Here is a 27,695-nt window from a genome sequence, read left to right as displayed (position 1 = left end):
GCATTCCTTCACCTTGAGGGGAAGTATCTTTTCAGCAGCTAGGCAAATGTCCGAGCACATGATTAGATTACACTGGATGAAAATTAACTGCGGTAATACAACCGTATGACTGTGTGTGTGTCCGCTTTGGCTCTCCAAGTTGACAAAACAAACAAATGTGCAGAGTCTGCACTGAATAGTCATGGGGTGAGTGTTAGGATGCCACTTTAGAGAGGAAGAACACACTGCCTTTCAAAATAAACACAGGTCATTCTGGCATGGTACGCCTATCATATCATATCTGATTCAGCTTATTGAGCACTACAGCCCAGGTTTTATGGTATTCATAACAAGCCAAAGTTCAAATTGTGCTCCACATAGAAAATGTATTTGGACTAGACCACTGGTTCTGAGTCCTGCGCAGGGAGTATCACTGCAATGCTAGTTGTAGTTACCCAAGCTGTAACACACACAGTTCACTTCAGAAAGGGCTTGTTAATAATATCATTGACAGGGATTGTCAGTGTTGGGAGCAGTAGAAACTGTACATACACACACACACACACACACACACACACATTAATACATATATATATATATATATATATATATATATATACACTGTGTGTGTGCACTTGTGCACGCGTGTTTAGGCTAAAGGCAATAATGGGGGTGTAATGTCTCCCTCTGCTGGACTCAGTGGTTAGCTCAGGCATATGGGCTGGGTTCCGTCTGTTTGGTGCTGACACTTTGCTTTGTTTCAGCTAAAAGGATTACGGATTTGCCTCTGATATACCTGCCTGTCCTGATGTTAAGTTTTGCCTTAGCCCTAAAGAAGAACCGTTGCACATGCAGCCTTCCACAACCAGTCCGTTACAGGAGGCGAGAGGTTTGCATGGAATTCATTTGTAATATCCATATATTAATAAATAAGCACTGGCCTCACGCCTGTCCACACCAACGACAATCTAGCGCTGCTCCTGCAAAACCTAGCATGTAGGCTTCCCACACTTGCCCACTCCATTTATGTCATACCCGCCCCAACACCTGCGGTCTATTTTTCCCCTGTCCACTTCTGTAGGCAGCTGATAATCTAACCTCCCAAACCCACCTCTCCCAGCTTTGTGATAGCGATAACACGTCTGTTCTAACCCCCAATCTGTTGACAATTTGCCTGCTATGATCACAGTGCTGAATTTGATCCTGCATGCCAGTTACCGTCTGCCAGGATCATGCGGAATCAATGTGAACACCCACCTTGTGAAGTCCTATGATTGGGGGCTTTGTCCATATATATTTACAGTAATGGTGTGGGTTATCCTGGGACATGATGTAAATGACAGGTTTGCGTGAGACCGCTCAGAGGGTCTCGCTTCCCGAGTTAACTTGAGCTCATGCAATGAAAAGGGTGTTGTCTGTGACCCTCTGACTGGTCTCATTAGGCCCAACAATGACACAAGCAAAATGAACAAACAAACAAACAAAAACAAGGGAACAACAAAGCAGGCACTGAGGAAAAAACTCCCCCGACCCTTGCTGTGCAGACACTAATTCCACGTTCCTGTTCATTCTCACACATTTCACCTATTCCCTTACCTCCCAGCCTTATCCACGAACACATTCCCGGCTCTTCCACTTATAAAATGCATCAAATTCCTATCTTTCTGATGCCCTTCTTTTCACTCCCAGACTTCCTCAATGTCTTTCTTTCTCTTGACCAGCGTGTATGTTTGTGAGATGAAATCACGTCATGGCCAGGGTCCCCGTGGCGTGGAACAGCAGGGAGGCTGAGCACACACACACTCGGCACAAAAGCCCGACACAAACGAGCCGGGCCGCTCTTGAGGAAATCTCATCGACCGGAAGAACTGGTGGCCGCATCCAGTGGAGTCTCACGTTATGCCCCCTACCTTCAGGCCTGACCTCTCAACAATGCCCCACACAGGCCGGTCTGGCCATCCACCCTCCATCACTGACCTGATTAATGGTTGTTGAATCTTATGCTAGTCCACAGAATTGGTTTCCAAAACAGGCAAGCTTGTCTAGAATGTTTTCTAGCATACTTCAAACGCTGAGATTTGTGATCAGGTCACAGCTAAGGACTGATGCTAAACTTTCATGAAAGAACATGGGGGGTTATGATTTGCCTGGCTTCCCAGCATACAGCATAGTTCTCTCTGACAGTTTTCTTGGTCTTACTGATCTCACCTTGACCTCCACAGTTCCCCTGAACTGTAGAAACAGCAAGTGTTTGATGAGTGCTAGTCCACGATTCGAAGAGTCAATATTTTGGAAGGTTGATTCAGTTCCTAGTTGCAATTGGTGACTTACCCCAGGCCTGATTTGCAAGGTCAATCTGTGGCTCTATGTTATGACAAAAATAACTGTGCATTTTTTTGTTTATGTTTGTGTTTGTGTGTATATTATGTTTGATTACATGCATTTCTATTAAAAAATGTGTAATTTTGTCAAGGGCACCCAAACTTTTGCAAAAGACTGTACTGTATATGTACAAAACGGTCAGGATGACCTTCTATGCATTCTGACTCTCATTCTGCTTATATCAGAGGCCAACTAGCTGCCCTGACTGACCGTCTGCCCTGACTAGGAATACAGTGGTACAGACAGGACTAATTATCTAAATTAGAACACCACTATTCCACTAAGTCCTGGCAGTACTAAGCTTCACATGAACAGACACCTGAATCTGTTGGAATCATACCACTGAATAAAGGAGAGTCTGCGTGTCTCTGTAGTAATCTGATTCACTAAGAAAGGAGTAACTCCCCAAAAAATCTGTATTGGCAGGATATACAGCAGATAAAGTAAGCTCCCAGATTTTAAACAGGAGAGCTGAATCCACTGCTACAGCACGGCTTGTGTGAAAAACATTGTTGATGGATAATCATGACTATATACTAATAATCGGTGATGAACAGAGGGATGCATGTTTCTGCACTGCAGTCTGCTATGTGTCCAAAAGTACCTAGACAGCCCTAATTTGTGGCGGACACTGATGTTCAGTTGTATGATCTTTAAGTATTGAATAGAATAGAAATGAATGGGGTGCTCTAGAACAGGCACAAATAGGCTAGGGGGGTATAAAACTGTGGGCCTGTGTTATTATTAATAGTATTTTTTGGCATTATTTGTATTATTATTTGTAGTAGTATTCTTGTTGTTGCTGTATTAACAACAACAACAACAACAACAACAACAATAATAATAATAATAATAAACACTGTCATGGCGAGTTAGGCCAGACACAGAGGGATAAACACTCGCAGAGATGGATCCAATGCAAGTAATTTATTACAGAAAAAGGGGACACACAAAAGGGGGCAATTGAGACACAAGTTGCAGCAGCTAAAGGGCATAAACGTGAACCCAGTGATCAACCAAACCAGAACATGGCAAACAAGAGGGTGAAAACACACAGTCCTGAGACCGGGGGTTTAGCTGGGAAACCAGCTACTTGGCAAGAGCGGCTAGGCCGACCCAACCTGGAGCTGCTGCATGGCAGAGGGTCGCCTAGCTGGAGCGAGAGTCATGAGAATAACGTAGCAGATAGAACCGCCGGCTGGCTTGCTCGCAGATGAGGGAGTCGAGCCGAAGCTGGCCTAAACACCCCGTGGTCCGAGACGGGAACCTCTCGGGCTACCTCAAGGTTCCAAACTGACTGTACTGACTGTGACTGTGCTGACTGTACTCAAGCACTGTAAACTCACTGCCAGTATTTCTTCAAAAAGGCCCAACCTTTGAGTCCAACGATCAGTAGATCAAATAAATGAGAGTTATTATATTTATGTTTTATAGAAGTTTATAAACTTCATACTACTTCATTTTCTTCATGAATATGGTTAAACTTTAAGTCAGCCGGTTCTCAGGCCCCCAGAGGAGTCCTCAGGCCCCTACTGGGAGTCATGAGTAAGCGAAAATGTGGACTGCCCGGGAGGCCTTGAGGGCCGGTTTGACAACCCCTGCTTTAAGTCCCTCTGTTGAAAGGATAGGTGGAAGGATGCAACCTCAAAGTAAGGATCACTGGGCATATTTACTGAGTCAGCGTAATGCAGAGTTACAGGTTTAGGACTTTCGTTTGAAAGATGACATGATTCAGTTTGATGTTCATGAGTTGGTTCAAGCACAGAGGGGAGGTAAAGGTCTTTTTGGCCAAGGCTGGCCTCTTACTGCCCAAGACAGAGATTATAGGATTTGTGAGCTGGCTAAGTCCCAAAAAAAGGCTTGAAACACATTCTCATCCTGCAAAGTCCATAAGCGGAAAGTTAGGAAATCTCCACTTTGCAGCTTTGGGAGCGTGGCGTGTCGATTAGTCTAGCACAGTCGTCTCTAAACAAACAAACACCGAAAGCCAGGACCTGTGAGCTGCCACAGTCAACCAACCAAAACAATGCTGATGCAGATCCTTCTCATAAAATATCAACTGACCAGGTTTCAGCTCTTTGGAAAAAAGGCAACTCTGTGGTTTGTTATTCTAATCTGATAGATATTATTAATCTGATAGATTATATGTTGGAAATAACTAATCAGATCTGCAGGCCTAAACTGTGGCAGGCCCGCTGAGTGAGGGGAATGGAAAGATTACGGTATTGCTAAGCTGTGCCATGCTATTTCTGACCATAGAGGGTCGCTGCTCACTTAAGAGTGGCCCAAAGACTTTTTTTTATCATTTAGACTCTGAGGGCCCACACATGGGCCACTCCTTAACTAGTACACCACTAAGTATGTTAGTTTATAAGTTGTAGCAGTTATTAAATAATGAATTAGCTATTAAATAATTGGTTGTGAGCCCTTCAGATAAAACATTATTTTGCCTTACTTTGCCTTACATGTAGGAGTAAATGGAATTAAAAATACATTTTAGGCTCAGAACTATTGTAAAAGACTATCTTGAACATCAGGCATGGGATTCATTTTTATTTCATTTAATTCAACGACTTTTAATGACTTTCTGTGATGTAGCTTTTTAGAATTTTCATTAAAACTATCAGTTATCTGTTACTTTCAGTATTGTGACTTTGTTGCTTTGGCCATCAATGGCACCAATGACCAATGAAGATTCAAATGTCTGTGTTTGAGTTAATAATTGTAATTGTAATTCCTTAAATATTGATAAATGCTGCAGCATTTCTTTAAAGAATCATCCATTTAAAGACTCTTTGGGGAGGCATAGGTGATTTCGGTTAAGAAACGGTTTGAGAATTGGTGCTTCACAAGACTGACCACTTTGTGAGCACCACCCACCGTATAGGTCACTAGGTCTACCTAGGTTGTACAATTACAGAATGTAGCCTATGTCAGGGAGCCCCTCAGCTGCACAAGGTCTGATGAATATGTACACAGATGGTAACTGAACTGTCAATTTTCATAGACGACATGGATTTTGGATGTGAGAGAAACGGTCAGGTGTGCCTGAGCAACTTTACCAAGGGCAAGCCCACTCCTGCACACTGGTCAGAGTGCCAATGATAACCCTTGACCACTGTAGAAAGCATCTGCAATGGACACATGAGTGTCAGAACAAGACATCGGAGCAATGAAGGAAGGTTGCCTGGACTGATGAGTCATGCTTTCTTTTTCATCACTTTTGGGGGGAGGGGGGGGGGTCTGGGACTGAAAGGGGCCCTAAAAAATTGTATTTTGGCAGAATTGTTAGAGTTCTAGGGCCCAGTGTAATGTCCTTTCATGGGGCTCAAAATCCCTGGCAGCGCCCCTGGTGCCAAATACCACAGAGAACACCTTCAGACGTCCAGGTCTTAATGTATTAAATGACTTTGCTATTTTGGAGTTTCTGACAACTACTTGAACTGTTGCGTGACCAGAAAAGTTATTTTCACTGGAAGGGGTGGGATTGGGGGCGTTTGGAAGCCGTGACAGTAACAGGATTCAGCAGGGCAGAGTGGATGTTTCAACCAATGAAAGTCCTAATCTGGGCAAGGGTCTGTGAAAACAGTTCACAACAAGGGGCGGGCGGAGAACACAAAAGTGAATGGAGGCGCTTAGACCCCAAAGCAAGACTTTTGACAGATTATGTAGAAATATTTGGCATATCCTTGCTAATCAGATTAGCATGGTGCAACTTTGACCATGAAGGGGGAAAACTACAAACTGGATGGATTCATAATTACACATCCAGTCAAGCAGAAGAAGCAGCTACGGAATGGTCATGCAGCATGAAAAATACCATAAGCCCTTTCTCCGAGTTACGGACTGAGAAATGCGGGTGAGGGTAGAACATTCATAACACTGAAATAATGCAATAAAATCTGAATATGCACACACCTAAATGCTGTGCATTTCTTCTTTCACTCGATTTTAAGGAAGATCTTAAAAAAAGAAAGGACTACATAAAAAACATAATATTTAATATAATAATATTTAATTTTGTAATTATAGCGATACTTATTTTGCTGGCACATTGACCACTGTTATTCCTATAACATATGAAAGAAAATGACTAGAGTTCAAAAAATGATTAAACGATGGGACTCCTAACAACCTAGCAAAACCTTGTAGGCCACCTAGAACAGCAGCGATGTATATATATATATATATATATATATATATATATATATATATATATATCTTCACCACTGTGAACAATTCTGAAATTTCTCTAGAACAGAGTATTTCACACCACACTTTAGAAATGTCTTAACTCATCCTTAATGACAGTGGTGACTGCACACAGATATGTTTCTAGCCTTTTCATTTCCAAAAGATAGTGCTCTAAATGTTTCTAGAATGTGTACTTGATGTCACAATTTTAGACAGAGTACATTTTTATTAGATTAGATTTTTATTACTATTTCAGACCCAGCATGTGCAATTAATGCATTTAATATGTGCATTTAATATATGTATATATGTAAGAAAAGTTGTACTTTTATACATGAGAATTAAATATTTACTTCAGTTTACACTGGTCAGAAATATTTTTGAACATTCATTTTTTATTTTTTTACTTGCATGCTTATTTCCTTATAGGTATAATAATAATAATAATAATAATAATAATGTAATATAAACAATATAAATACCAATATAATAATACTAATAATGTAATAATGTAATATAAACAATATAAATAACAATATAAAAACAATAATGTCGTAATTAATGCTCTTAATGTAATATTATTATTAATAAATAGATTTATTTATTAGGGACTTTTACTGTGATCTGTTCCGCACGGGTCTGCGGTCTCACCAGGGAAAAAACTTTATTCCGTCTTAAAGCGGGGAACAACCCGTCGCTTCAAAACAACACAGTGGTCCCTGCTCGTTTGACGGGTAACCTCTCAGTATTATTGTATTATTTAATATCTCTTATTTAGACAGACCGTCTGTTTTGTAGGCATTAATAATTAGAGCATAAATAACTTAATAAAGTGTTGTTCTTGTCCGCGGGTGTGTGTGACAGGGTGATCCACCGCAGATAGCTATAGCTAGTTAGCTAGCTAATGCTACTGGTTAGCCAGCCGGGTAGCTTGTAGCTAGCTAAGTTAATCTTAACATTAACCTAAAAAAAAAAAACATTTAACACAACGTTACCTGACGTATTGTTAGAGTTAGCTAGTGGTTTGGGTGTAAACGAGAATTTATTTCAGAGACCGAGTTTATCTGACTGTAGTTTCTGCTGTGAGATAACGGTAGCAAGCAAGCTAGCCAGCTAACACCTACCCAGGCATCCACAGCTGTGCGAGGTGACGTTAGCTTCTGTGGACGAGTGATTTATTTGGGTTGAGTTTTATTTAGATTTTCTAAAACCCCAAACCCTCGTCAGTGTATAGCTACCAGCTTATCTTAGAAGTTAACTAGCTAGATCATATCAGGTTCGTTCCCATTTGGCAAAACACACAAACCCTGCTAATAGCCGCTTGTAAGCAGCATGACAGTGCCCCAGCCGTAAACAGACGACAGATGGTCTCACAAATTTCGACATGTAGCCCTTACTCGATGCAACCTTTGTAGGCACTGTCCTAGCTTTTTTTTTTTTTGCCTGAAGTGCCACCAGCGGTACAAACTGTACAAAGAAAGTTTTGTGTAACAGCAGACCCCAAATTACGTAAAGAAATCTCCAACAATCCTGAAATGTCCTCACAGGATCTGCAGGTAGCTCTTGCCACAGCTGAAGTCAACCTGCCTTCGATTTGTATGGGAGTTGTACAAGGAGGGCCCTCTTGCTTTAAAAAACACCAAAAAACATCAGAGCAAGACTAAAGTTTTCCAGAGAACATCTGGAACAACGTGATTTGGATAAATGAATCCAAAGCTGAATTATTTGGACACAGTAACAGAGGACATGTTTGGCGTGAAGCAGACACAGCATTGAGCACAAGCGCCCACATCAACTGTCAAGGTGGGAATGTCATACTTTGGGGCTGCTTTTCTGCAGTAGGGTCTGGAATAGGGTCTCTCAAGCATAGAATCCATGAGGAATTCTTTATTGTATCGGGGGTCTCTTGAGGAAGATGTGAAACCATCTGTCTAAAAACTAAAGCTGAACCATCACACAGCTGAAAGAATTCTGCATGGAGGAGTGGGAACAACTTTCTCTGGTAGACCATTGGTACACGACTATAGGTTAAACAGCTACTAGGGCATAGGGTGTTCTAACTTTTTTCCTGATAAGAAAATTGCATTTTGCAGTTTTGTTTGTTTACTAGTTAAACTTGAAATTCCAGATATCGATCGTTTAATTCTGACTAGTAATAAGTTTCTGTAAATTAATTCCAACTAGTGCAAAAGCTATTTCAAGATATCTCCGATTTAGTTAAAGCAGGATTATGTGAGTATTTCTTGCTCCTTAGTAATTCGCACTTTGAGCCACCTGTAAACGGGGGTGCATACATGCAAGCTGAGAGTTACAGAACCAGCACTGAGAGTAAAATAAGTATGTGGACAGTAATGGTAGAGTGATGATAAAGGCTTTTACACAAATAGTTTTACATAGAGCAGTTAGCCGCGTGCCGAGCCCAGAGAAGCAACAATGGAGACACTATTCACCCATTTCAAAGAAACGGACCAACAAAATCCTGAAGCTGTTTATTTTAAGATAAAAGTTATGTTTTAATATTAGGTTTTTTATTTTAAGATCAAGAAGAATGGTACATACTGGTGCTTTAACTAGTTGTTATATAAGTGCAGTTAGATATAGTTATATTAATTACATTAAGGATATGTCATCCATGCTGTATGACTAGACAGAATGTCTTTATATGTCTGTAGATCTGATATTAGAATATTTTACTAGTAAAAATCATTATGATTATAATTTCTTTAAAAATTGAGGGACTTGAATCACTGGCAGTTTAGGCTAAAACATCTTCCCAAACGAATCCTTTTTTTTGTAATGTATAAGACAATTTGCTTTCTGCTTATGCCAGTAGCACTGTCATGCTGCTCACCAGTGGCTATATTTGTTAATGATACAGAGCCACTGTAACACACCAGCTGTTACTGGTGCATTATTAGAAATACCTGCTTACATTTTACTTCACTCAGCCATCTAAGTCATTGTCTCTTTCTTTTTTTGTTTTTCAGGGAACAAATCTGTGTTATTCATGGGGAGCTAAACATTTATAAGTGCATTTGTACACTGAACTCAATGGCATCAGAAGAAATGGAAGGCATCTGTCCTCTGCCCGAGATCACCAACATCAAGGTGGAGCCTTCTGTGAGTATTGGCTCAGCGGAGGATGCCGGCTCGCAGAATGTGGCCATGGGCATTAAATTCATCCTGCCCAACCGCTTTGACATGAACGTGTGCTCACGTTTCGTGAAGTCACTGAATGAAGAAGACAGCAAGAACATCCAAGACCAAGTGAACTCTGACTTGGAGGTAGCCTCGGTTTTGTCTAAAGGTAATGTAATGGAAGTCGCTCATTGCTGGGGTTCGAGATATACTACTCACTTTGTTTCATGGACAGTTTGAATCTTTTTTTGTGTGCGTTTTGTTTTGGTCTTCAGCGGAATGCAATATCCAGACTTCCCCTTCCCCCGGAATCCAAGTCAGACACGTTTACACTCCGTCCACCACCAAGCACTTCTCTCCGATAAAACAGTCGACCACGCTTACCAATAAACACCGGGGCAATGAGGTCTCCTCAACTCCACTGCTTGTTCACTGTGAGCCATATTCCTTTCATTTTACCTCCTCTGTAACCAACCTGTACTACAGGTACTACAACTAGGGATGCACTGATAAAAGAATTGTGGGTCAATGCTGATAATCAATACTTATCACATACAGTACATATCTGTCCATGCTGATTCTGATGCTGATTTGTAAATGCTTTTAGAAAGAAGAAATTTGGGCTACATTAACCTGGATTAATGTTGAGTTTGTAGAAAGTTACAAATACAGTAAAATTAATAAAATGTGTATTAAAGCACAGTAGCTCAGTGTCAATATTCTGTTAAGTTGCTTTTCCGAAATTGAATAAGTATGTCCTTAGATATCAGAGAAATCAAAACATTTGTCCGACCCATACCAATATCATTGTGTATGCCTACAACTGTAATGGCCCAAACTGAGTCTAATTCAACACACAGACCACTGCTATGAAAAGCACAACAAACAGCTAGTGAAGTTAGTCATTTTATAAGATTATTTGCAGAGATAGTCCTTTCTGCATTTTATATATATATATATATATATACACAAATCTGTATCTTGAGTGCTAATGCTTTCTTTCTAGCTCTGTCAATTCATCAGCTCGCAGCACAAGGAGAAATGGTATTCCTAGCCAGTCGAATAGAGCAAGGTATGTTTTCTGTACAGATGTACACATAAACTGTTTTAAAATACATTGATAATCCTCTAATAACCGTCATTTGTTTATGTTTCCATCGATTAGAATCAGTAATAAACCTGCAGGACGAAGAGGGCTTCACTCCTCTCATGTGGGCTGCGGCTCACGGTCAGATTGCTGTGGTGGAGTTTCTGTTACAAACCGTGAGTAAAACACACATGATCTAATGATCTGATACAACTATAATCTAAGCATGAGGACTGTAGTGTAAGGACAATGGAGATTTCTTGGATTGCTACTTATTTAAACACTTAAAAATGAAGGTGATTCAAATGATTATTTGATGATGTAGAAAAAGCACGTTTAGTCCCATTAAGAGAGCTGTTTGTAATTGAGCACTTTAGACTTTTAAAAGGTTCTTCACACTCACACATCCCTATTACAAACATGCTTCTTTATGGACCCCTGATAACAGTCCGTGAAATACAAATCAGTACAATGACAACATCCAACATGTGCACACACTTAACACTTGCTCTTTGTAGGGTGCAGACCCACACATCTTGGCCAAGGGAAGAGAGAGTGCACTGTCATTGGCTTGCAGCAAAGGCTATACGGACATAGTCAGAATGCTCATTGATTGTGGCGTGGATGTCAACGAATATGACTGGGTAAGAAAACACCTCTTCAGCACTTACAACATATGACTGTTAAAAAGTAATCTTTACATAAAACCTGAGTCTGTCCTAAAGGTAGCTGGAGATACATGGATGTGATATTTATACTTTTACAGAATGGAGGAGCCCCTATACTTTATGCCGTTCATGGTAATCATGTCCGTTGTGTGGAAATCCTCTTGGGTAAGAGAGCTAAACTTGAAGTTGGACATTTTTGTAATATCCTAACTATGTAGTAAATAATAATGTCATTAATAACAGTAAACAATAACAATCTCTTTGAACAGATAGTGGAGCTGACCCAACCATGGAGTCTGACTCTGGCTTCAATGCTATGGACATGGCTGTTGCAATGGGCCATAGACACGGTAACTATATTTTACACTGGCCACATGTCAGTTTGTGATTGATATGGTGCTATACACTTTAAAAGGTGTATAGAAGGAATAATAACTTGGTTTAGGTATGTATTTGTAGAATGTGGACAGAATATTCGGACACCTACACATTAGCAGTAACTGCATACTTTTGTAAGTTGCTCTAGATAAGAGTGTCTGCTAAATACCTTAAATGTAAATGTACATTAGACCTACAGTAGCTTTTGACATCCTATTGTAAATCCATAGGCATTCATATGTAATTGCCTTCACATTACAGCTATAACAGACATTTTGGAGTATGTATGTGTGTTGGCCATTGATCCAGAAGAGTATTTGTGAAGTCAGACTTTAATTTTGGACGAGAGGGCCGGGCTCGCAATCCCTGTTCGAGTTCATTCCAAGAGTGTTTGATGGGGTTGAGGTCTGGGCTCTATGAAGGCCACTCAAGTTGTTTACCAAACTCACCCAACCAGGGACCTTGCCTTGTGTACTGGGCCACAACCATTCTGAAACAGAAAGGGGTTGCTTTCCCAAACTGTTTCCAGAGTTTGAAGCATACAATTGTCCAAAAATAATAAGCAGAAAAGTGTTATTGAAATGTGTTACCTTTCATAGATTGTGGTGTTCTCTTCCAGTTCAACAGGTCATGGAGGCACATCTACTGAAGCTGCTACAAGGAATCAAAGAGTAACTGTTACTATGGAGAGATAATGGAGAGAGCTAGACTGAATACCGTTAAGGAGATCTATTCGAGGAGACATACAAACTGGGCTGGTCATCATTTTGCATGTTTACATTACTCATATAGAAGCTACCTTGACCGTAGTTTCACCGTTTCACAATTTCACCGTTTTGTAATTTAATTTTAATGACTTTTTATCTGACTTTGCAACACAGAAAGCGAAATGCGTGGGCATCACTGAACTTCTATGTACTGTGGCTATTTATTTAGATGTATTGTGACTCATGTGAAGGTGTTGTGTGTGGACTTCATGTAGGTTTTTTAATTAAATAATTTAATATTTGCCGGCTATGAGAACCTTTTAACTTTAACAGTTTTACAATAAAGGGTGCTGGCCAAACAGCACTTGAGACTTTCTGATCTTCAGCAAAGGACTTCTTAAGTGCTAGAGTTTGATTATTTGCCAAATAAGTCTTTTTTCAAGAGGATTTTTAAGGGTTTCAAAGAAAGATGAAAGATCAGAATGAATTTCCTGACATTTCTAGTCACTTTAACAAGAGTTCCTCTGCTCTCTGAATTACCCAAAGAACACAAGAATAAATAAATACACATATTATGGCAAGACAATGATAAAAATTGATTGATTTGGAAGAGTGACTACTTAACAGGCAAATAAACTAGTAATAAAATGCTTACTTAGTCTCATCTTATTTTGATCACAGCAGGGTGTACTGACTCGGTGCTCATGTACATACCACGTTTTGTTACAAACCTAAACTAATCATTGATCATTAAATATTTCACATGTATAGAAATCAATGAGCCCCCATTTAACAGTTGTAGTGGATACAATAGGTAAGTCTTATGGTGGAGCTTCACTAAGGGGAGTCTAGTTCTAACACTTTGGTTAAACATTGGTGGAAAAAGTTCATTTTTTTGTTCAGAATTTAACTCTAAAACTGTCATGTTTTATATAATGATTACACAAAGTGTGAGGATCATGCCTTTTTGACTTTTGATCAGTACAGCTCATAGCTCATGAAAATCAGAAATCCAGTTTATAAATTTTAATACAATCTAACAGAAAATGTGGTTAGGGATCCTTCACCATGACTTCCTTCACCTGCATCAGGAGGGTAGGGTAAAGGCAACCAGTTTGTGCCACTGCTGAGATGTTACTTTTCCTCTTCTAAGCAACTATATATATTATATGATACAGCACTCTGCAAACAATCCACCCTTTTCAGCAATTAGGGTGGCCATGACAATCTTCAGGAGAACTGTCAAGTTAGCAGGCAGTAGTCTTCCATATGGTTGCATGATGCACTTAAAAAAAAAACTTTTTTGAATAATAATTTACTTACATTTATGATTAAATTCTAATAAAAGCTTAAAAGATCACTTTACATGTAATGAATATGGTGATATGTACAAGTTTTCCCACTTTGAACTCATTTTGAGATACACTAGTACTTGAAGGCAGGTTTCACAAACTTTGAATTTTTCCCAACTAAACATTGTCATCTACTGGAAACAATCACTAGTTTATTTTAACTTCAGAATGTAATTCACTCCCAAGTTAACAAAAAGGGCATAATGGTTTCAGCTGGGTTACGTAGATAGTTGAGAAACAAAATCTAAGTTCAATATATAATAAAACTAAGTAACTGATTAACTAAATTAGTAAGAGCACTGCAACGAGAACTTCAACTAGATAATGTTGAATGCAAACTAGACATGGTCTAGACATCAACTAAGACTAAGACTAAGACTATCAACTAAGTTTACCCTTACATCAGATCCCGTCGACCTGACTTTCACAGACTCTGCTGAACAAACTTCATTTCTCACCAGGATGAAGAGAGTCACTAAGAGACACTAAGAACCTTAAAGCTCAAAGCAATAATTCTACCTAGTTGTACACAAAAAAAGGTGAAGGCCAAGGTGTATTTAATAAGCATTTAATAGCAAATGTTTATTTCCAGATGTTGGGTTCAGCTAGGCCGCAAAAGGAGTGAGCCTCAGTAACAGGGAGATAGACGGGCAAGACGCCCCACGGACCGCACACACTCACACCACATCCATGTGAAGCTCTGCACGGTAAACACAATCTCGCACTCTCAGCTTGGACACAAGAGGGACACAGCAGTGCACAAGAGGACAAACGGGGGTTGAAATATTTATAAAAGAAAAAGGAAACAATTGCCCAAAAAGGGGTTTGGGGGAAAAGAGTCCCACGTGAGCCAGCTGAGACAGGAGATTCCAATCGTCTGTCCCTCCCTTCAAGTTAGTTAGCCTCATCCTTCGAAGCCTCGTCGAAGTTCTCCACAAGATCTGCATAAGAAAAGATCACAATTTACTGCTGGGCAAATACCAATTACAATCATAAATGATCTGTTGGATTCATGAGTGTGAGAAGCATAATGACAAAGTTAGAGAGAGGGAGACACTGAGAATGAGAGCAGATATTAAAAGAAAGACGGAGAAACAGATAGAGGGAGAAGGATGACAGAAAATGGAGAGAGACTTGAGGCCAGTATCCTACGTTTGAACATTACATGCTTATCCAATCAAGAGTGTCAGGGATTAAATCTAATCTTTGTTGGAACTGCTAGTGTTTATATGAAACATGACTCTGGTTATTTTGCTCAGTCTGTGAGAACTTCCAATTGTCTGGAGCTTGCACACAAGTGTTCCAAGGTGACCCAAAAAATAAAGAGCGCTGGGGGACTGAAAAGTCTGCAGCTGTAAAAATGGAAGCGCAGTGGATCAAAAGCAGGTTGCCTTTTATGAAATGAAATCTGATAAATGAGACTTCCACTGTTCTGCTCCAGGGTGTCAGACTCAAATCACTTACAGAAGGGGGCCCCTGATCTGATTGTTTTCATAAGGGACTGGGGGAAAAAAAGGGATGAAACGTTGTAACGGCGAGACAGGAAGGACCGTTAACCCCTTGTCATCATGTGTGGGGAGCTCATTTTGCAGGGAAGTATATGTAATCGTTTGTTACATTGACTGATACAGGTTGCTAGAAGTAGCTGGCTAGGTCAGAGCAAAAGGGTAATCGTAATGGCAACCTCCTGTATAGGACTCGCTCTCCTCAAAAAGAAAAAGCAAACCCTGCTTTCAGAACTCAAACACCACAATTTTAACCTTCACTCAAAGTATAGGACGAATCCCAAGCTCCATATGGCCTCCATGACCTGGTTGCCTACACTGTGGAACGCAAGCTGTGCGGTGCTTATTTTAGTGCATGAAAATCACACATGGCAATCATTCTGTAGCCATACAAACCTATGGGGAATGATACAAACTGTACACTGTGTACATTAAGCCTAGTGGGTGGACAGACTGGTGGAATGTTGGTGTGGTGGGGGCAATGTGAAGACTTCACTAACCTGGAACTTCATCATCATCGTCCTCTCCTCCTGCCACTGGTGCCTTTCCATCTCCTGCTGTAATAAAGGCCCGTACACAGTTAGCAGCAGTCACAACATTTGTCAGATCAAACAGGTAATAAAACAGTCCGTTTATGGCCTAAAACACCAGGTAGGATAAGCCAGTGAATCTGAAACCATTATAGCCAGAAACATTACACACTCACTGGGTGATGGGTTAGCTGTGTTGGCCTAATTAACAGCAGAAGTTGTGCACTCAAAGTGCATATAGTTAAAAAAAAACCCAAAGCAAACCATTGTATCTTTAGATGAACACCAAGACGTTACTTAAAATGCACGTCTTGACAAAACAAATACTCATTCTTAATCCATTATGAAGCTTTTGCTGCATAGACTTACTGCATTTTACAGCTCATCAGAAACACAGGACTTTAATTTGTACATTTCTGTTAATTATGTTCAAAATGGAAGAAAAAAAACAACAACTAAGCATTCTAATGTCAGTGAACAACTACAAGTAACCTGAAAACCAATTGTTCAGACATTTCTTAAGAAATAAGTAGGGCTGCTGCAATTTGTCCCGTAGTCCACGTTAACACTGAAAATGAGTCAATGACGATATTTTAACCATTTCATTTTTTTGCCATCCTTTTTTCATGACTTTAGAGCCCTATGAAACACTTCAGTTCAAATTAATATTTTCTCGTATCACCACTGTGTAACTGCTCCATAAGGTCAGTCGTTTAAAGCTACAGTTAACTTTTTTGGGCTGCAGAAGTCTAAGACTTAAGAAATTCTAAAGAACCAAGGCATCATAAGTATGAACTTGAAATTAGATAAGATAATCATTTATTATTCCCACAGTGGGGGAAAACCAAAAATAAATAATTTGTACACTAAGCACAGTCTTGAAGACATACCACAGCAGCACTCACGTGCACCTGAAAAGACTACACAGACGTCCCCACAGAGACTGACCACATTGTTTCAGTTTTTGCGGAGAACGCCCTTGCATAGGGTGGTTTCATCCTCGATTACATCACTTCAGCTTTGTGTCTGCAGTAGGCATGATCCAGACTTCATTAAACGCTGGTAGGGAATCTTTTTAAAGCTGTTGTTCTTGAGGCCAGTAAATGTTCGTTATTAAAGAGATTTGTCTGCTTGCTACCTTAATTTCCAGCGAATACACGGCTAGAATCTGGGCCTTTACACTTACTGTGTGCGTGCGCTGTGGGCTTGATATGCTGAATATGGTTTATATTCAATTACTCTATTCAATCTTTCTTTAAAGCACAAATACAGTAGATTACACTGAAAAGGTAATGGTGCACATATTTGCACGTAAATGTGTCCTCCGCATTTAACCCATCTGGTAGTGAACACACACACGTTAGGGGCAGTGAGTACACACACCCAGAGCGGTGGGCAGCCGATTCCAGCGCCCAGGGAGCAGAGAGGGTAAAGGGCCTTGCTCAAGGGCCCAACAGTGGCCCACAACCCTGTTATCGATATCCCGGCGCTCTAACCACTGAGCCACCACTGCCCCACTAAATACCTCACTGGATTGCTGATTTATGCTAAATATAGTTCTGCATTTTTTTATTTATTAATTTATATATATTAATTAATTTATATCAATATATATGACTACTTAAAGATTAATAGAACACTCAAATGACAAGGTCATTAAGGGGGTGGCTTGATTCCACCTGCAAGTTCAGTACCAGTCTATGCTCAAAAACGCAATAATGTAATAAAAAAAAATAAAAGGTTGTCTCGTCATCTTTTTGAAAAGGTATTTTATGCTGTATACACACAACCATTAAAAAAAAAAAAAAAAACAAACAAAAAAAAAACAACAGCTGACCATTCACTAACCAATGAATGCCTAAACGTGAGCATTTGAGTTTCACCAACTGCTTACCCAGCCCAACTGTCAAAACTACAGACAATACAATTCTACTTGACAAAAATGCAAAACTACTGCATAAATCATGACATGTTACAACCAATAGTTGACCCTAGTTATGAACTTAGATGCTCTTCTGCAATATAAATCATAGATACAGTTAATCCATGTTCAGTCTGCAGTCTTAAACATGAAGACAGTCTCACGAGTCAGCTGCACCCTGGCAAATTCCATACCCTACCCCCAGCCCTCCCACACCTGTTCACAGTCCCCTCTAAAGACAGCACTCTGTCACTGCATCTGACAAACCAGTAGGTTTAACAAGAGCATGTGGAAAGATTGCAGACTGCCAACTATGAAGGAGCACTAGTCAGATTAGTCAGAATGATTGCCTATAGGGATGAGTGACAATTCCCATTAGTGTTTTGAGTGTGATTAACCCCAAAACTAAACCATCTAATACCTTTCTACAGACGTGCACTATGTATATAGGCAGTATTTTGAGCTGTTGCTAGCCAAACATTATGCAATATTTGTTTCTTTAAAAACTTAAGAGCTACATTTAACTTGAGCACATAATTACAATAATCACTTAAGCTACATGCCCGAAGTACAGTTTTCTATGGGTCTCAAACTAACCATTTACAACTACTCAGCAGCTGGGTTTATTTGTTTTTACAGAGTATCCCTTGTTTCAATGTGCAACAATGCAAGAGAAAGGGGCGGGGGCACCAACACCTCACACATACCTTGTTTGGGCAGGGCCTCAGCGAGTTTTCTCAGACTGGTCAAGCTGTCAGCACCGAGCTGGTTGAGAATGGAGGGCAGCATCTCTGTGAGCTGCTTGGTCTCAGCGTGGCCTGTGATGGTAAAGGTGTTGGCTGCCAGTGAAGCCTGCACTTTGGGGTTGTTGAAGTGGATCACTGTTCCCTGGTTTGTGAACATGTTCACCTGGAAAACAACAGTGAAACAGAACAAGGTTACAACACAGCAGAGACGTTGCTCCTGGTTAACCTTGGCAGAAACCCTTCAAACCCTTTGGGAGAAGAAAGAAAAAAGAAGACACCTCACTCCCTTAATTAGGTTAAAGCTATTCAGGCTGTTGATTCCACACTTATCCTCAACTGGATAAGCCTAGACAGACTAGGATGAACTGCTAAGAACTGTCTACACAGACTGCTTCAAAATGAATACAACTTGTTTTTATCAAAGCAACATGAAGACAAGTGACATTACCTCCTCGATACCGGAGATGTTATTGACTCCTAATTTTTTCAGGGAGAACTGCAGTTTCTTGTCATCAGCGGTGGCAGTTCTGTGTACAACCTTCTTCTTTCTGCGTGCAGTACCCTGTCCACAAAAAAAAGCATTGTCAAGCTCTATATAAATGCCATGCATCATACATAACATTTAACAATTTGTCAATAATAACCCATCCTTGCAATACAGTCTCAACCCAACAATTGCATTATCCTACAGTAGGTGTTCAATTCTATAGCTGAAGTACTGTGTCCACACACACACACACTTGTGATTTCCCTGCTCCAACACACCTACAAACCTGGTGGTTAACCCTTTACTTTGATCGTATGCTCTCATAACAGTTCCACAGCGCTTAACCAAATAGAATAATTTAAACTCAAATAGATCAGAGTACAATGGTTTAAAAGAGACCTTGCCAATTCAAAAAATTCTATATCAATGTCATGCAAAAGCCTTAATGTCCACAACTTTATATTTTGCCATTATTCATTTTGATGTTTTTTTACTTCAGCAGTTCTTTACGTTGTCAATTTCAGGCCGAACTAACCAATAGAAATGCTACAAAATTACTTGTACAAAAATAAAAACTAAATTTAAATAAACAGATTGTACACAGACTCCCATATTCCCATTTCTTATTTTCTTCTTAATTTCTGTAAAGTTGCAATTTTCTGAGAGTTTGAGAGGTTTAGAATCTGAAGCTTCTATAAAATTAGCCCCACATGCTTCCTGTGAGTTTGGCCAATCATCCCTGTCTCAAACCTCACATCTCCACAAAGGCCACTTTAGAGGAGAAGGGAAAAACCTTAACTTTCAATGGGAGTCATTGTAAAGTTCTTATTCCAAGTAATTTTTAAGCATTTCCATTGGTTCACTCAGCAGGAACTCCAAGATTCACATTGTCAAAGCAAAAGAAACCCAGCATAAATTAAGATACAGGCTTTTTTTGCATGACAAAGCCCTGTTGGACTTCCTTCAGATCACAGATCTTTATCTTTAGGAGAAACATTTATCTAAGTCTTTATAAGTGTGGTCTGAAAACGGGAGAAACACACAGGGGAGGTGCTGCTCTGGTTCTTACCTTTCCACCGATGCGGACCTGCGCCTGCAGCTTGGCTAATTTCTCCTGGTTCATTATTGTTTCTTTCATCTGTAAGAGACAGCACATGTGGGAGTTAGTCAGCAGAGCGGCGACACGGCTAACTCTTAGCTTCAGGTGTGAAAGCCGAGGGTGCGGTCCGACTTCGCCAATCACACGCAGATAAACTTAAGATTTAAATGCAGATCAACCTCGGCATCAAATCATAGGTAGTTTTCAGTGCTTACAAAAAGGTCTCAGTCGAGGTTCAGGGGAAATGTGGGCGCGGACACTAACGTTACAGGCCGAGGCGCCGGCTAACTCGCCAGCTTGTCGAGGCTAACTCGCATGGCAGCAACGACGAATAACAAGAAAACGAAGCGCTGTAAAAACGATGTGTTTAGCTGTTCAGTTAGGAAAGCATTTACCCAGTTAACTTTAACGAGACTCGTTCACAACAACACAATCAGTCTGAACTTGGCAGTCGAGGCGCTGCTATGCTAGCTAATGCTATCGTCCCTCACAGCACACCAAGTCCCTCCTTTAAAAGAAAGGAAACACTACAGCTGGACACATTATTAGCTAATATCACCCGCACATTATTAGTATTGGCACAGTTTAATGCCAGCGACGCTACTCGGTCATTAAAGAGCTAAATTAACGCAAGCTGCCCGGCTAACGGTTAGCTCGCTCCGCTATCAGCTCCAGGCCCGCCGTTCCGCCAGGCCAAGCTCGGGACTTCTCACACACTCAGCAGCATCTCCGCGAAGAATCCTTAAGAAATAAGCACCGGTCCGACACAGCGGGCACTTAATTTACCTTCAGCCCCGTAGCTGGCAGTGTCTGTGCAGGAAAGAGTGTATTTTAGAGGTTCCTCACTGACCTGCACGCTAGCAGCGAACACACGCGGAGAGCAAGATGGACGCGAGAGAGGGGGACGGAAGTGACGCACGGGTTGAAATGCGACCCAGCGGGTCAGGAAAAAAAAATCTAAATGTGTAAATTTATATATTTAAAAAAAAAAAAAAAGAAAAAAATGACAACAGACCGAATGGCTTCACAAAAAGGAAAACATGATACAACAGTCACAAACTGTACAGCAATAATTTATTATCACTAATAATCTCTCTCTCTCTCTCTCTCTCTCTCTCTCTCTCTCGCTCTCTATATGTGTCTCGCTCACTCGCTCTCTCTCTATCTCTCTTGCCCTCTCTCTGCTGCTGCTGGGAGCAATCTTATTACCTTATCTTATTCCATAGTCTTCCTAAATGATTTTTCTCCCCTCTGAAATGTCTTTTCTTTTCAAATGTCTTTTTTTTTTTTTTGATTGGGTGGGAATACATAATACAAACCAATAACCAATGTCCAAACCAAGATCTGGTTTCCCAGTTTCCAAACCAATTTCCCCTCCATTCACACCTGTGATTGAGGGAACACACTAAGCTATCTTCAAGGCCCTCTATACCATTTGCAAATGTCACGCCCCAGTGGGCCCTCATGCACATATTATTTACATGAAGCATGCCACACTTCAGGCAGGTGTTTCAAGAGTGAGTCAATGAAAAGAAGAGGTTCAGGAGCCAAAGACTGTCCTCATAGGTGCTGCCAGAGCGGCTGGACAGTAACTTGCTGGCCAGAACAAACATCTTTTAGAGGGTTAAAATTATGACTAAGAATAATAATAAAAATATGAATACAATATATTTTTATCTAAGAGATAATGTGAATGTGTATGCCTTGATTATGTTCCTAAAACACTGGCTGCGTGAGTTATGTATGTATTATTATCAAGCCGATTTTAAATGCACAGAGGCTTTTATTTTAGAAAAAAATAAATAAAAGAATAATACATAAAAGACAAAATATTACAAACAACTATGGAAAAAGCCTGAAATTTAGCCTGTTATTTGCCATATCAGCAGTAAAGAGCAAAAACATACTACAATAGGTCTTTAAATGGAGCCTGAACTGTTGTTTATATTAGTGTGCATTGAATATAAAAAATAAGCAAATGTAGATAATTTTGGTTATCTGCAAATCAAGCCATTTCAGGCTGTTAAACTGATAGAAGGCCTAGAGAATCAGCAAACATATGAGTACAGATCCATGAGCAAGAAAAAAGAAGATAACAATAATAATAATAATAAAGTGTGAGATGATGTGATCAGAGAGGCAGGGTACTAAGCCAAGCATACAACATCACATAACAGCATGTCAGTAATGCTGTAGAGGCAGCACACTTGCCTCACTTGTGAATGCCCTTCAGGTCTCTGGTAGACATTTCTGGATTGAATTCTCTGCTGGTTGTCATGGTAGCACTTAGCTAAAGCACTGTAGGGCAACTACAACTAGCAACTACAACCTGCAACTAGCTAGCTAGCAACCAGTTACTGCTAATGAAACATTTTAAGTGATTAACCCTGGACAATCATGTGTTGTATTATAAGTGTGTGTTTGACCATTTGTGCGTTTGTCTGTCGACTTTATGTTCTTTCTGTCACGCTTTTGTCCTGTTTGTGCCCCTCTGCTCTGTTTTCTCTTGTTTTTCCTTGTCCTGTTTTGGCTTTGTTTTATCTGTGATCTTGTCTCCTCCCATGTCTCCGCCCTAGCCACGCCTTGTCATTAGTGTTCCCACCTGTGCCTCCTTTGTAGCCTTGCTCTTTCTTTATCTTCCTCTCTTCTTGTCAGTGTCTGTGTTTATGTAGACTCCTGGTCTGGTCTTGGGCATGTATGTGTGTTTTGTGGCAGGTCACTGATGTTAGCTTGGTTTGTGTTATCAGCTCTGTTTGTTTTGACTTATTTTGGCTCTCTGGTTATGTTTGTTGTTGTATTTTGTTTTGCTCTTACTTGTGTTTGCCTTCCTCTGCCTCCAAGCTCACAACCATTACACATTCCACTATGTGGGCGTGAACCATTTCTTGTATTGACAACCTCATGATTAAAATACTCATAAATATTCATGATTGGGCCTGAAAACAACACGTATACAGAAGAGGAACATGGGATGGGCTTGGTTATCCGGATATACAGAGATTTGAACTCAGAAGAGTATCTCAGAAGAGAAAGACTTGAAACCTACCATATAGGCTCTACATACAAAAATGATGGTATTTACAAACCTGCTTGGAAGTTCACAGAAAACTACAAAATACAATGTTTATGTATGGTATATGCATTTCTTACAAGCTACAAATGTTAGTCTATAGCTGCCATTAGACGTATTCAGCTGGGTTGGCCAACACTGGTCAACTTTGCTAAAGCTTCAAGGCTGTATAAAGAAATATCACAGCCAGCACACTTATAACAAAATCGCAGGTGGCTATTTTTGTGCTTAAGTAGGCAATGGACACCTACAAAAGTGTATTTAGTGTAAAAGTGTATTCGTTTTAATAACAAACTGTTTTGAGGGTCAAGCCTGAGATTTTGGAAGAAAACTTTTCAGGGAAATTAAGATTTTAATGGAACATGTTTGCATGTACATTTCTCCAGCACTTCAGAAAACAGTACTTTACAAACGTTTAGTTTTTTGCCAAGTTAATGTAAGGCTAATGTAATGTTTCTGTACTGTTGTTTATCATCTTAAGTTTCAATCTATTTTAAAATGTGTGCTTTCTGATTTCTGTACCATTGACTAAACTAAACTTAGAGGTGTCTTTGAATTTTAGCCTATTCAGACTAGCTGAGGTTATTCTTAAGTAAATAGCAAAGCACTTTTATAAGTCACTCTGGATAAGAGCGTCTGCTAAATGCCTTAAATGTAAATGTAAACATGAAAACATGACATAGATCTGTTGCCTTACAGTGATGATCTGTAAGTATAAGTACTTCTACATTGATTCTAATGTCCTGTAATCATCAATCATTTGACATTTTTCATTAAACACATTTTCTAAATTGTGTTTAAAAAGTAAATATGCATATTCCAAAACTCTGTAACAAGTTAAGATTTTTGAGTGGGAAAGAAAAAATACAGTAATAGTCGAGTAATAATATTATCGAATCATGATCAATTTTATCATCATAACAGACTATATGCTTTTCTAAGCATTGCGAGGATATTGTTAGTGCTTAGTAAACACTGATCAGCAGCATGTTTTATTACGAATAGTGTAATTAGACTGATTAATTAGATGAAGTGCTGCAGATGTTGAAGAAAAATCACTGTATTCAGTCTGGGAGAGTCTCTGAATAATAGTTTCTAAGAATTTGTTGCTGCTGATGTATGTAGTCTGTGATGACATGTATTATCATAAATATTGTGTATCGTGAAAAAAAAACACCATATCCCAGCCCTGTGTACTAGACTTTTAACCTAACTAGCAAGTTTATAAAGTGTTAACCCTGAAACATATCCAGCGCAAGTACACAACATACACAAAAGTCCAGCCAGCAGCAAACATATGGAGCTGCTGCACATCTGTGAACTCAAGGGGGCAACAGAGTACATTTGAGTATCTGGAACTTTGTGCTGTTGACTCTATGGTGCGCTATTTTGGGAATTTGCTGTACTGCAGTCTGAAAACATTTTTACTGTAGTGTCATGTTTCTAATAAAGAATATTTCCACTTTAAATCCACTGTAAAGTAAACAGAACTCCAAATCACTGAGGCAATCAGTTTATAGTAACACAGAAATCAAGTGTTAGTAGAACTTGCAGGTTTATGGGTAGACACTATTTTTTAATTTTTTAATTGCACAATGTACTGACATGATTATGAAAGAAGACAAATATTTTCACTTGATGGAACACACAAGGTTTATTTTCATCAATGTAATTACAACCAGAATTGCAATAAAAAATTACCTGGACAACTACTTAACAATTTTGAGGCATGTGATTACAATAAATTAACCACAAACCCAAAAATACACACCATAAACAGACATAACGTTGCTCAATCTAAACATTTGACACTAATTAATGGACAAGTCCATACACAAACACAAACTCTTTAACTTTGTCAGTGATAAAAGCCAGCCTAGTAAACAAACATAAAATTACATCACTGTTCTTATCCATTCATTCATCTTCATATTCCCTTATTCCTGGTCAGGGTTTTGGCCTTTAGAATAAAGACGTATCGCAACCCAAAATTACATTTATTTGAAGACAGCCGAGAAAAAATGTGAGCTAATTAACAAAACCCACATGTCTCACAGCTGTCCCTTATGACTGCCGCCATAGTAACTCATAAAACAATAACAATAACCAAATGTAATTGATGATGTGGCTAAAAATTCAGTCAACTCTGAACTCATACTGAAGTTTACCCTCAGAGTGATGCATGTAAGTTTTTAACATACACTAGACCATGATAAACAAACACCTCAGAAGAGCTAAAGCACTTGGAAAGCTTACAGAACCCTTTCTAAGGGCTGCTGTTGCTAAATTGTCCAGTATTTATCATTCCATATTTTTGTTCATCATTGTTCTCTCACTAAAATGCCCAGCTTTCCTTAAACACTGTAGGAGAGGACAAACTAAAATGTTAGAAAACGTTAGATTAGCTTAACCTTTCAGTTAAAGTTAAAGCACACAGATGTGTTATACACCATGACTTGCTAGCCTAGCCACTGATTGAGAGGCTAATACACACAAGCTAATATTAGCATTTCAAATGCCCCAAAAATTCATCCAAGAAAAGCTGTGGTTTTTAAAGTGTTCCTGCCACTTCAGGAAGAGTTATCAGAAAGCGATGGTTGCCTTATTCCTTTCCCTTTAAACGGCTCCAACGTTCTCAGATCATAGCCCCTCTTATAACGCACCGTTAGCCCCGCCCACATCAAATATCTAACGCCCCGCCCTCAACCGAGTCCCCGACTTCTGGCCACTTTCTGGCGTCGCCGCTTGGTCTGTTCACTGGTTCAAAGAGTTTCTCAGGACCAGGTGTCACAGAAAGCTTCAGCTCACCTTAAAAAAAAAACCTCTCTAGATGAGTTTTCACCACACACCCACAGCTAACACATACAGGGTTAACACAGGCAACCTACATCCTACATGTACTAAGTAGGTTTTCATACAGCCACTGTTACACGCTGTGATAGGTCTGCCTGCACACGTGCTGTGGCCTGTATCACAAACGATGAACAACAGTCAACCGGACAATCATCTTCAAAGGAAACGCGCTCACATCTCACCTGTGATGTTTTAGACACATGTAAAGGTTAACGGGCTGCGTGACATGTGCTTAACACGTGGCACTGGGTGTGTTTTATGAGATCACAAGTGATAACCTGATAACTTCACAAAACACAAACACAAATAATCCTTCACAGGAGAAATGTATATTATTTATTTTTATGTAAGGGCAATTATTATGTAACTCATTATATAACTAACAGTGGCGTTATAAACCTCATTACAACACAACGAGTCTAAATAAAATGAACTAGACAGCTGTCTAATGTACTTAAAAGGCCTGTTTCTGTTCTGCCATAAAAGTTGAACTATTGGAGTTCCTCGTTGTCCTAGTTTTCGTTATTAATAGATTACTATATCACTAGATTATTCAATATCTCCAATTTGCTTAAACTAATGTCTAATGCATGTGTAGACACATTTTCACGATTTCATTTGTTACCAGTGTAAACCACATTTTGCCACACTTGTACTTTAAGTCGCACAGCAGCTTCAGTTAAATGCGTTTTTCATTCACATGATTCTTATGTGCGAAGCGACTGTAAATTAATAACATATGTCGCATTGTTTTCCTTCATTTCAATTGTTTAGGCAAAAACTGCATATTATTCATATTTTATCTACACTAACATTTTTAAACCTGAGCACTTTTTATAGGCTATTTAAATCACTTTTCATTGAACACGTGTGTGCGTGTGAGGGGCAGAGAAGACCAGACAAACAGTCGTTAATAATCAGGTGTTTTTACACGCAGTTCGGAGTAACAGTGGGGCAGCACAGCTGGTGGAAATAACAGATGCAGGAGAGCTCTGGAGATTTAGAACTACTGTGTTGAAACTACCTGTTGTTTTAAAGTAAGAAAGAAGCAGGCTAACTCAATTGGGTTCAAATGTAGAGTTGGTTGAAACTTAATTTTCACAATGTGAACCTAATGACAGTGTTCAGCACCAGTAAATCTGTTCAAAAGCGCGCGCGCTAAGAGACGGATATTAAAAGCAGTAAAGAAAGGATTCTTTAAAAACAAACAATAAAATAAACAGTAAATACAATACAATAATACAATACATACAATAAATAAATAAAAGTTAACAAATAGTATGCATTCTAGCTAAATGTAAAAAATAACAAGCAAATTAAATAATACCTAAATCAATGAAATATGATCAATATAATGTATAAACCATTTAAACAAAAAGTAAATAAGTACAACACTAAGGATAAAAAAGCAAAAAAATAATAATAAGCAAAAATATAAATAAATGCATAAACAACATGCATAAATAAATACAAGGATATAGAAAGAAGCCACTGAAGAAATACCAAAAACTAAAAACCAAGAGGCAAATGGATAGCAAGTAGCAAATAATAAATAAGACATTTAAATTCGTGAGCAACAAACAAACAAGCCAATTAATA

General features: G+C 39.4%; 2 protein-coding genes across 5 annotated transcripts; one reads left to right on the top strand and one right to left on the bottom strand.

The window, feature by feature from the left end:
- Positions 1–7,233: 7,233 nt before the first annotated feature.
- ankra2 (ankyrin repeat, family A (RFXANK-like), 2) lies at positions 7,234–13,184 on the top strand. 3 transcript variants are annotated; one of them, XM_072693411.1, is made up of 10 exons: positions 7,235–7,289; positions 8,103–8,358; positions 9,543–9,862; positions 9,969–10,127; positions 10,700–10,765; positions 10,859–10,956; positions 11,299–11,424; positions 11,547–11,613; positions 11,718–11,798; positions 12,446–13,184. In XM_072693411.1, the coding sequence occupies exons 3-10, from the start codon at positions 9,607–9,609 to the stop codon at positions 12,499–12,501; spliced, it is 909 nt and encodes a 302-aa protein (XP_072549512.1). In that variant the 5' UTR covers positions 7,235–7,289; positions 8,103–8,358; positions 9,543–9,606; the 3' UTR covers positions 12,502–13,184. The 3 variants fall into 3 exon arrangements, with proteins under 3 accessions (XP_072549495.1, XP_072549512.1, XP_072549504.1); XM_072693394.1 differs by lacking the exon at positions 8,103–8,358 and having other exon boundaries at positions 7,234–7,289; XM_072693403.1 differs by lacking the exon at positions 7,235–7,289 and having other exon boundaries at positions 7,304–8,358.
- A 1,253-nt stretch (positions 13,185–14,437) lies between these two features.
- On the bottom strand, positions 14,438–21,082 carry btf3 (basic transcription factor 3). 2 transcript variants are annotated; one of them, XM_072673947.1, is made up of 6 exons: positions 21,024–21,082; positions 20,144–20,212; positions 19,036–19,149; positions 18,549–18,750; positions 15,891–15,947; positions 14,438–14,826 (listed from the first exon to the last, which is right to left on the bottom strand). In XM_072673947.1, the coding sequence occupies exons 2-6, from the start codon at positions 20,210–20,212 to the stop codon at positions 14,780–14,782; spliced, it is 489 nt and encodes a 162-aa protein (XP_072530048.1). In that variant the 5' UTR covers positions 21,024–21,082; the 3' UTR covers positions 14,438–14,779. The 2 variants fall into 2 exon arrangements, with proteins under 2 accessions (XP_072530048.1, XP_072530056.1); XM_072673955.1 differs by having other exon boundaries at positions 20,960–21,031.
- Between the last annotated feature and the right edge of the window lie 6,613 nt (positions 21,083–27,695).

The sequence above is a fragment of the Salminus brasiliensis genome, chromosome 1 (assembly GCF_030463535.1).
Source record: "Salminus brasiliensis chromosome 1, fSalBra1.hap2, whole genome shotgun sequence".
Lineage (NCBI taxonomy): Eukaryota > Metazoa > Chordata > Actinopteri > Characiformes > Bryconidae > Salminus > Salminus brasiliensis.
Note: the sequence above shows the minus strand (reverse complement) of the source record. Positions and strands in the feature narration are given on the sequence as shown.